Source organism: Pteropus alecto, unplaced genomic scaffold, assembly GCF_000325575.1.
Source record: "Pteropus alecto unplaced genomic scaffold, ASM32557v1 scaffold45, whole genome shotgun sequence".
Taxonomy (NCBI): Eukaryota; Metazoa; Chordata; class Mammalia; order Chiroptera; family Pteropodidae; genus Pteropus; species Pteropus alecto.
In genome coordinates this window covers 1914190-1925482 of record NW_006442491.1, presented here as the reverse complement: position 1 = coordinate 1925482, position 11293 = coordinate 1914190, and the positions used below count along the sequence as shown (strand labels likewise).

Below are 11293 nucleotides of genomic sequence, written 5' to 3'. Positions count from 1 at the left end.
TTCGCTTTGTAAAATTAATGCAGTTTACCAAATACAAAAAAAATGATCACGTAAATTGCTCCCGCCCAGCCCCAATACTCTGGGGGGCAGGACTTCTGACTTGGCCCTCAGAGAAGGGCCGCGGAGGAGGCTTAGGGTCTCTCCGCTGAGAATTGGGAGGAGTTAGGAGTAAAGAAGACGCCTTTCTCTAGGCAGAAGCCGCCCGCCTCACCACGGGTGCAGCGTCGGCCCGCCCCCTCGGAGGCATCCGGCTCCCGCTTCCACCACGCCCCGCCTCCTTCCTGCCCCTCCACGGCGCCCACCTCCGTCCCGCCCCCTGAAGGTCTCTGCCCCGCCCCCTGCGTGACGCCGGGGCGCCGTGGTTACCCGCGGTGCATGGTGGGGCCGTCGCCTCGGACAACCTGGTCCCACGGCTGCTGCGAGGTGGTCCTGATCCATCCAGCGTGGTGGCGGCGGCGGCTACAGCGGCTGCGGCGGCATGCGCCGGGCCTCCGCACTGTCCGCGCCCCTGGCGAGCCCTGACTACTACGAGAGGCTGGGCCGCCTCCAGCATGGGCTGCGGGACAGGTACGGCCTATCCGAGCGGGGTCGGAGAATCGGCCTTCGCCGATGGTCAGCTGGTGCCCTACTGCCTACTCCTTCCCACCTCCCCGCCCGTGGTTCCGCTGGGCCCGGGTCTGTCCGCCACGACCCCCGATCCCCCAAACTCCCAGTGGGGCCTGAAGGACAAAGTTTACCGGGTATATTGGAGATCTCCCGCTGGAAGATACGGCCGTGTCACCGAATTTGCCCAGATATGAGAGTTCTCCTGCCTGTCATTTTCAGTCAAGCCTTGTGAATTTCTCTAGTCCCCATCTACACGTCTCCTCCCCAGTTTCTCTTCAAATCGCCATCCCACCCAGATAGCTGCGCTGCAGGAATGATGAAAGGTCTAAAAACGCGCGCGTGCGTGCGTGTATGAAGGATATATCTTATTTAAATACAAGAGAATTTAGGGCCAGATTTCCAGCGAAAGAATGAATTTCCAGCGAGAGAAGTTCAGCTTCCACAAGGTTCCTATTATCTTGATTAATAACTTGATTAAGCCATGAAAGATGAGAAGCACTGAAAACAGCTAGATCTAAGAGTATGTAAAAAGAAAATTTTAAAATAATCTACTATAAATAACCACATAAAAGATAAGTTGTTGGAACTATTATTTAGTTACTAAATTAATTGAAATTAGATATTAATTGACAAAAAAGGAAATAGTTTTTTGAATCTCTTGATAAAACATTTAATGAGTGTTAAAAGCTACAAAATCAGTGAAGAGGAGAGCCGTGTGTGACAATTTTAAAATGACAATTATATGTAAGGTAAAGGCAGAAATAAGTGGTTTTGAAAGGAATTATAGTCATGCTAGCTTTAATTTTTGTCACGTATTCATAGAACATCTACAATAGGCCTTCTTTGTCCTAACCATATTTCACCTCTTAATTTTTAATACATCCTATTTTCTTTCTGACATACTTTCTTCACCCACCCCAATGACCTCCTCACCCACAACTTTTAGAAAATTGCTTCCTGCAGTTCACTCTCTGCACCAAGTATTGAGCAACCCATTCCCTACATGTGACCTCCACGTTCTTAAAGCAGTCTAGATAATGGCCTAAGTGACTCATTTTCTGCCTAGACTGAGAATTCCAGGAGGAGTGGAACCATATCTAGCTGAATCTTTTGCCAGAGTACTTGACATGGAGAAGGCTTGATAAATGTTTGTTGAATGAATGGAAGAAATCTCAGAGTCAACCAGGCAGTGTCCAAGAGTTATGAATGTCTTGTATAGAACCTAGTAGCCACACATTGCCACTAAATAATGACCATTTTCCAGTCAACCAGGAAAAGTGGACAGTGTGATATTTCAAAGATGGTATTAAGTATTTGCATATACCTGATAAAGAGACAAGACATTGCTCTGTACATCATCGGTACACTTAAAGTGCTTTTTGACTCTGTTTTGTTAGAAGAGTAACTTAGTTACTCCCTGGCCTTAGTTATTTTTATCTGTTAGCCCAAGTTCTAATTTCAAAATGTTATTGCTTCAAATGGCATTCTTTTTGAACTAAGTTGTGAGTTATCAGTTTTTGCTTCCTGTGCTAGAATACCTGACTATTTATAGTCCTTATGGAATAATTGTGTATTATTGCTCACTTTATATTTAACACTTAATGTTTTAACTATTAAGCAAGGTAAGGCTGTTGAAATTATATAAGGAATTTGAGTCAAATTCTATAGCCTATTCATGGTTCTGCATTTAGAGGTTTGTTTTATTTTGAAGTCAGTAAAAATTTGTTGCTGCATATATTCGTTTTTCATTTTAAAATTCTATAACTAATGCATAATTAGTAAGTACAGAGGCAAATAACTTTGGGTACAAAAAAAAACTAAGTAGAAATGTGGAAACTTGGGTTCTAGTCTATGAACAGTTATGTGACCTCGAGCAGGTCATTCAGCTTCTTTGAACCTTGGTTCTTCGTCAGAAATGAGAGCCTTGACTAACATGCAAAGTAAGGCTACAGATTTTTTTTTTCTCTCCAAGAGTAATGAGAATCAGAGTAAAAAAGTTGAAAGATGTAGTTTTGCAGAGAAAAATATATATCATTGTTTCTTATTTAAGTGTTTGGATGTAACCCCCCTCCCCTTTTTTTTTTAACCAATCCTAGTGACCCCTAGGACCATTGTCTTCTAAAACTCAAGAGTAATTTTAAAGGCTGCAACCCTCAAAAGTCACAACTGCTTTATCAGTCCAGAAATTTCCTGGAAGTGGGAGAGAAAAAAAACTTGCCCTTTCTTGGCCCTCTTTGTGGTGGGTCATTGCAGTGTTAGCTGGTGTAATAACTGGGCCTTTCCATTGTAACTGGTATATTTCTAGCCCAAATTGTGTTAGTTGTAGTCACACATAGATGTAATTTTATGTCCTGAATTTTCTCCTTTTTGTATATAATATTTTCCATGCATTGTGGTAAAGTCAATCATTGAATATGAAAGAGCCTGGTGAAGTGACTTGTTACAGTGTGTTCAGTGCTGCAAGCATGGTGGAACATATAAGTGGAATTGACTCTTACGATTATATAAAAACATTCCTTTAAAAGGCCCATTAGCCAGACCGTTTTTTTCAATGCCAATATTGATTCAGGGTGAGATATAATAGTTTATAAATTGACACTGAGATATTAGTTCAGTAAAGCTAAAGGTGGTATTGAAACAAAAACATAGTAACAAGTGGCTTAAAAGGAGAAAACTAAACCATATGGCTTTGCTTTAAGGACTGCCTAGCTATGTAAAACTTAAAAGGTCTGGAGGTGGGGATGCAGGTGACCGAAACCATGGACTGTGGGTATGTGTCCCAGGACTAGGTGTTTCAAAGATTCTGAAACAGATTTAATAAGTAAGAATTGCAAGAAGATCCTCCTAATAAGCCTTTCTCTGGCTTTTTATTGGGATAAACATATTGTTTTAAATCTTAAATTTAAAATATATATGAAAGATAGCCTTTAGAGATACTGCAGCATGGATGAAGAGGTTAGGAAATGGGCCTGGGATGAAGAGTTCATGAGATTAGAATCATTTTGCCTGGAATAAAAGGCCAAGAGGCACTTGATTATGGTTTTTCAGTGTATGAAGTGCCACAACACAGAAGAAGTATGACCAGCAGATGTCTACTGAAGATAGAGTAGGAACAAGGAAGTTTAACATACATTATTAAAAAGAACTTGGGAGCTGATGGATTCCCAGACTGGTTCTTTTTTTTTTTTTTTACTGGAAGTCATAGGTGAATTTTAAAAATTATTTTGAAATAAATTCAAGTTTACAGAAAACTTCCAATTATAGGACACCTCTAATATTCTCTTCATTGTGTTTTCTGAACCATTTGAGAACTGCAGCTATAATGCCCCATAATTTCTAAAAACTTTAGTGTGTATTTTCAAAAAACAAGGATGCTCTCTTACATCAGGGGTCCCCAACCCCTGGGCATCAGACCAGTATGGTCTGTGGACTGTTAGGAACTAGGCTGGCTGCACAGCAGTAGATGAGCAGTGGGCCGAGAGCAAGGCTTCATCTGTATTTGCAGCCACTCTCCAGTGCTAGCATCACCACCTCAGCTCCACCTCAGATCATCAGGCATTAGATTTTCATAGGAGGACCGGTCCCTGGTGCCAAAAAGGTTGGGGACCACTGTCTTATATGATCACCATATAATCCTCCAGTCAGAGAATCAACATTGACATATAGACCCTGATCAAATTTCACCAACTGTCCTAACACTGTCTTTTTCCTTTTCTGGTCCAAGATTCCATGTATAAACCCATGTTGCATGTGGTTGCCATGTCTCTGCAGTTTCTCCCAGTCTGGAACTCTTCTTCAGTCTTTCTCTATCTTTCATGTTCCTGGCAGTTTCACAGAGTACAACTTTCATTCCAGAGGGTGATCCTCAAATTGGATCCATCTGATGTTTCCTCATGACCAGACTCTAGTCATACTTTCTTAGCAGAAATACCACAGAAGTGTGAAGCATGACATCAGGGGCACAGGATCATAGATATATTTAAAGGTCTTTTTGTCCTCATAATTTAATGACAAATTGCTCACACTGTTCAGTCATTCATTTTTCATGAACTAAATATCCTATTAATCACTGAACCTTAGAAGGAGAAAAAGTGACTAATAAAATTTTCCAACATGGAAGCAATTATATTATTTTTCCTTCTCTTCTAAATTCAGTCTTATTAATGAGAGAGTAATGATCTGTGAGAAGTGATTAGATTTAAAAATTGTGTTTCTATAATTTTTCTCTTTAATTTTTTTCCCTTTCTTAACATAGTCATATCCCAGCTAAGGAATAGATTGTATTCATGAAGCAAAGATTTGGTGTTTGGATTTTGTACCCCATTTTCCCATTAAAAGAATTTTGGTTAAATAGTGGGTTTCCATTCCAGATTATGGTAGACAGAGAAATTTACTTAACCTATTCGTACCTATAGGTTAAGAAATTTACTTAACCTATTTGTTTTTTTTTTTAAGGGAAAAAATATCTGAAGGAAAACAAACTAATAATTAAGAACGAACAAATGGAATGTGGGCTTGGCCCCTTTCCCTCAGGACACTAACCTGAGCTCACCTTCTGTTGGAATCCTTGTCTTTGATTTACAGTTTTGTTTTGTTTTGTTTTTTAGCAATTTGCTCTCAAACATGTGATTTCTTTGACCTTTAGTTATTTTTAACTTAGGCTAGCAATGTGACTTCAGTTGAATGGGATTGAAGCTGGTATTTTGGTGGTGGTCAAGCAGAGCCCTCTGTGGTTAAACCTCCTAAGGGCTCTTTTGAGGACTGGGATGGCTTTCCATTCAGCAATTTTATCCCTCAAACCCTTGAATTGGCTACTGCTGCCTCCTCGACTACCCAGTTTCCCCCATCTCTTTTCCAGGCTATGTGTGCAGGGTAATCTTTCCCCTAGCTTACTTCCAGCTCTCACCTGAACATCACAGACTCTTTACTGGTAGTAGCCCCAGGAAATAGCAGTGACAAATAGTGACAAACCATGGCGATGTTACAAAGTTATAAAAGAAATTCCTCCAAATTTGAAGTGTTAGTATTAGGGGAACTTGTCTTCATTAAGTATGAGTGAGGCCAGGTCTACTTTTCAGAGACCTTTCCAAACTCAGCCATTTGGCTCTGCCCAGGCTTGTTTGGTTGGGAGCTGAGCAAGCCACCAGTCTTCAGTCCAAAGTGGATTTGTAGAAGCATCATGTCTAGTCCTGGTGGAGCCCCTACTGCTCAAGTGCCACCATTTCTGGCCATGTTATATTTTACATATTTATGTTATTTATTGTCTGTTTTCACGGTAGAAAGTGAGATGCCTGAGGACAGGGGTCCTGGTTGCCTTGTTCACCATGTTAGTCTCTAGGCCTAGAGCAGTGTCCAGCTCATCATGGCACTCAAGAAATACTTGCTAAATGAATGAACTGGTTCGCAGCCTTTTCTTACTGCTTTTTTTTTTTCTTTTCATTTATTTTGAGAATCTTGTTCTTTTTCCTTCATATTGTTATCCTCTTTGCTTTTAGACATCTCTGGTGACTGCCAAGTGTCTTAAGTTTCAAACACAGCTAGCATTTTCTGCTTCTTTGGGAGACCAGAGAAGCATTCTCACAAAGCTGTGATTTCAAAGGAGATCATATTCTAAATCCAACTGCTTATTACTTACCAATGTAATTATTCATAAAATATTTTCTTTCTGTACTACAGTGAAAAGAAGAGATTGGACCTGGAAAAGAAACTTTATGAATATAATCAGTCTGATATGTGCAGGTAAGATATGACAGTGGTAACAGTTTTAAAAACAATTTGCATATGTAAATCTATAAAAATTTAACCCAAATATATGTTGTAAATACCAAAAGTTGCAGTACTTTTACCATTCTCTTATTTCTAATGTGTAATAGTTTCAAACAAACATTTCAGTTTAATATGACTATCAAATGTAAGAATAAATTTGGTTAAAATTAGTATAAGATAAAAATTATTTAATTATTTGGTATTGGTTATTTCAGGAATCTATTTTGCTTAAATATCTTAAGAATAAGATACATTATAGACTTTGTTATCTTTAGGTCATAATTTAAACACATTAAGCCTATGTAAGGCATAATTACTGTAGTTGACCTTTCAACAAACTGTTGTAGGCAGGGTTATGTGGTGTCTCATTTGTTCAGGGATATATGACTATGACCGTTAAAATTATGAACAGTAGATAATATACATGTTATCCTTTTTTAGGTTACTTATTGTAATATTAGGAGCAAAATTCTAATGTTTTTAATTCTATTTTATGGAAACTGAACTTCATCCTTAAGCCAAAGGTATGGTGTTAGTGTTATTATTATTTATATGAAAAATTTCTGACTATGATAATACTAAGTTTGTGAATTACCCATGAGTGAAAAATGAAAACACCTTATTCAGAAGCCAAGAGTACTTTAAAACCAAATTACCCATCAGGTCCATTTATTTACTCATCTTCAAAGTTATATTTTGGTTTTAAGATTTAGTGTACTTGCAAAGGTACCAGTCAGAGAGGAAAGCCATGTATCTCTAGTAGCTCTAGAAGAGACAAGCAGAGTCAGTGAAGTGATGGAAGAATTGTAGTGTTATGGATGCCATGGCTTCAGAAGTGGACCCAAGTCTTTGAGGATTCATGGCAGTTGCCATTTTTCTAACCCACAGCTAACAGGGCAGAAGACAGAATATGGACTTTTCCTTCAACCTAGTCTTGGACAACTTTCTGGCATAATGGTGGTGAGAGAGGAATGAGAACCTTTACCAAGCTATCAGTTTTCTAAGTTTGTTTTCCTCTCTCAGTCTCTTATTGTTTCCTGTTAGGTAGACGGTATGATTTGCTAAAAAATATGCTTTTTTAAACTGCCTGTAGGATAAAATCCAAACTGGCTAACATGGATTCCTCAACCTGGTTCCTCCAGAAGACAGAGTCTGAGACAAGGGTTTGTATGTAGTTGGTAGTTTTTTAGTTTTGTTTTCTTGTAGGTGGTAGTTTACTTTGGGAAGTAGTCACATAAAACTGGAGAGCAGGGCTGGGAAGAATGAAGGAGGAAGAATGCTGTGGGTACCTGGGACTCAGTTCCTCTTGACGTTCAGAGGAGCAGTGCAGACTACCTCTCTGCTCCTCACAAGTGTCTATTCAAGGGAAGGAAGAGGGGGCTGTTTACCTATTGGTTCCTGATCCCTATTGGTCAGAGCCATCCCAGGAGGTGTTAATTCCTTCTCATACCCAGGCCTTTGATGTTGCAAATTCAAAAAAGCAGCCCTGCAAAAGCAAGATGCCAGGCACAGCTGAGGCAGGTGCTACTAGGTTGCTGTTGCTGTGGCTGGTAGAAGAAAAGCTGGGCCAGGAGGTTGTAAGGAAAGCATGAAAAGTATCCAGACATGCTTTTATCTGTTTCTGTTTAATTTTCATCATCACCATCTTTTGCCAGCCTCCCCCTAAAATTTTACTTGGACTGAAACTTCAGTTCCTGCAGCATGACAAGATCTTTTGTAGCATAATGTAAGCAGGTAGGTTATGTTGCCAAGTGTCTCAATTCAATCCAAGCCGCATCAGTTCTTAGCCATGTGACCTTGGGACAATCACTTCAGCATTCTGTGTCTCCATTTCTTCACCTGTAAAATGGGCATAATGATAATTATGAGAATTTAATAGAGTCTTAAAGCAGTGTCTGACTCCGTAAGAGTCAATAATTTATTATTTTTGTCAATATCACTGTTATTCTTATCACCTTTCAGTTTTCCAACATGCTACTTCCTCTGCCTGAATGTTTTCCCCTCAACTTTCACTTTTGCTTTCCCCAGTTTGGGATTAATTCTTACCAAACCTTCATGTCTCAGCTGAAAAATAATTTCTGCTGGGAAGTCTTCCTTGTCCTCTTCAGCTAGGTCAGGTTGCCCAGTCTGTCAGAGTCCCTTGCAGTTTCCCTTATAGCATTCATCGCACTGTATTGTACTTATCTCATTTTTTTGTTTTCCCTGTTGACCCTAGCTAAATGATTTCTTACTCGGAACATTGAATATATGAATGATTGCATGGATGAGTGGATGACTTACTTATGTGGTCAGCTTTGAAGGTTAATGTAGGGGCAGGAATGAAACTAGACTTTGGATGGAGAAGGCATGGTTACTATTGTATGTACTCCACATGGACACTGGCTGCCACCAGCAGCTTCACCGAGTACCTACATGCGAAAGACAGTATATTAGGTAACACCTCGTTACTGTTGCTTATGTTGAAAATGGCAGACGTGGGCAGCTATAAAACCAGTCTTAAGTTTTTTGTTCATAAGTAAAAATTGGTACAGTTGAATTGTACACCTGAAACTTACTGGATTTCATTAACCAATGCCACCATTAAAAAAAAAAAAAAATGGGACAGCTAAGATCCAAGCACAGAATTATTAGCGTGATAAAGAAATTTTTGAAAATTATTGGCTTAGGAGTAGAGGTTTAAATTCTGTCGGAGATTAATTTTTAACATCAGTATCTTTGAAAATCTGTTTTTGAGGGCGGACATTTTTGTGGTTTTCAACTTATTTTTGCTTGATAAAAGACCATTGAATACTTTATTGAACAACAATGGAAATGCTACATACCAGGTACTGTTTTATAACTTACATACTTGTGAAGAAGAAAGAGCTAGAATTAACAGTGTTGGTTCTGTGAGGAGAGTAGGATGCATGCGCATCTTAAGCCACCCAGTGTGTCTTTTGATATTATAGTCTGGGTGAGTCTTTAAAGATTCTTTCATAATTTGAATAGAGCTAGAATCTATACATTATTATAAAATATTTTAATAATATAGTGTTGCAATTTCTAACAGAATTTTTAAATTATATCTAAATTAGAGCTTTTTTATTTTAAATTTCAAATTTTCTTAATGTTTATGGATTGTGGATTTATAGTTTGATTCTGTTTCCATAAGAGCAGGTTACTACTCATTTAAAAGAATGCTAATGGCTATTCATCTGAACATGGCCACATAGATACCGCTCTTGGAATCACATTTAATTTTGAGAAAGAAATTCATATAAATCTTTACTGTTTGCTTGTTATAATGTGGTCTTGTATACATTTCTCAGGAGAGTTATGCTTAGCTGTGATACCTCAGTGATGTTGCATTAATTTCTTCTCTCTAAAAATGCATATGCATTCTATCTTTTAGATTTTAGTGTTTGGGTAAAATATCTTAGAATACATTGTCTCACTAATAATTTTGTTAAAGAAAATTCTCCTTAGATTGTTAAAGTTGCAACTCCATTGTTTAAAAATCTGCTTTTATTTTTCTAGAGTTAAGCTGAAGTATGTAAAACTAAAGAAATACCTAAAAGAAATATGTGAATCGGAAAAGAAGGCTCATGCGCGAAATCAAGAATATTTAAAGCAGTTTGAGCATGTCCAAGCTCATGTTGGACACTTTACCACAAATGGAGAGAAGCTTAAAGAACGGAAGGTGACATCTTATTTTTTACTATGGGTTTTTTGGGGTCTATTTTTGCTTAAATTAGAAATAATGAACAGTATGTTTCAGATCAGTGGCAATCACATATTCAGTTGTTCATCTATGAGATTGTCAGTTTTCTTTATGAATTACCACGTGGCCACATTTTGATCAGAGGACTTGAAATTGCCTTTTCTCAGATTCTTACTTTAGTTGAGGAATTAATAGAATATCTATACTTTGTTATGCTACATTAATTGTTAACTTAAAACAGGCATGTCACTAGCCACTGCCTGGCACATGGTAGTTTTTGGCCTCATGGATGAATCTGAAGAGCATTAGAGTTCCCTCTAGAGACTGCTTCCTTTCATTGGTTCTTTTTCTGTGATCTGGAGTCCTCTGTTCTGGTCAGGCAGTGTGTTGAGGGAAGACTGAGGGCGATAGAACTGGCCCCGAGGAGTTCACCTTCATGCTCCTCATCCGTGTGCCTCAGAAAAACTGCTCTCAGCAACCCTCTCTGATTCTGGCACCCCATTCCCTTAAGGTGCTTGGCAACCTTCTGCTCTACAAATTATTCCAAGCATGGAGGGCTAGGCCTTTTTTCTTACCATTTGTGCTAGTCAGGGTTTGTTGCTCAAATTAAACCAACTGAATACTGGTTTCAGGAGAAGTGGCTTTAGTACTTTTCTTTCTTTATTTTTCCTCTAGCAGTTTTCTCCTCATGCTTTTATTGTAAAAATTTTAAGTGCACAGAAAAATTAAAAGGATTATTCTAACAAACATTCATGCTGTGTTCTGAATGTTTGTATTCCCCCCTAAATTCATCTGTTGAAATCCTAACACCCCAAAATGATGATATTAGTAGGTAGGGCCTTTGAGAGGTACTTAAGTTATGAACGAGATTAGTGCCTTATAAAAGAGGCTCCAGAGAGCCCCTTAGCCCCTTCCACTATGTGAGGACACAATGAGAAGCCCATAGCTCTGAACCAGAAAGAGGGCCCTCACCAGAAGGCGACTGTGCTGGTACCTTGATCTTGGACTTCACAGCATCCAGAACTGTGAGCAATACTTTTCTGTTGTTTGCAAGCCACCAGTCAGCAGTATTCTGTTATAGTAGTCCAAATGGACTACGACAGCTCACGTACTCTACCTAGATACAGTAGTTATAAAAATTTTGCCATATTTGCTTCACTCGTGTGTGTGTGTGTGTGTGTGTGTGTGTGTGTGTGTGTGTGTGTGTATTTTTGAAAGTCT

At 38.9% G+C, this 11293-nt stretch overlaps 1 protein-coding gene across 2 annotated transcripts in view; it reads left to right on the top strand.

Moving 5' to 3' along the window:
* The first annotated feature begins 345 nt into the window (after positions 1 to 345).
* The window catches only part of KIZ (kizuna centrosomal protein), a 109361-nt gene continuing 98413 nt past the window's right edge, over positions 346 to 11293 (top strand). For both annotated transcript variants that reach the window (XM_006921548.3, XM_025039928.1), the window contains exons 1-3: positions 346 to 567; positions 6283 to 6345; positions 9889 to 10051. In XM_006921548.3, the coding sequence (XP_006921610.1) occupies positions 479 to 567; positions 6283 to 6345; positions 9889 to 10051 (315 nt within the window). In that variant the 5' untranslated portion in view covers positions 346 to 478. The remainder of the gene's footprint in view (positions 568 to 6282; positions 6346 to 9888; positions 10052 to 11293) is intronic.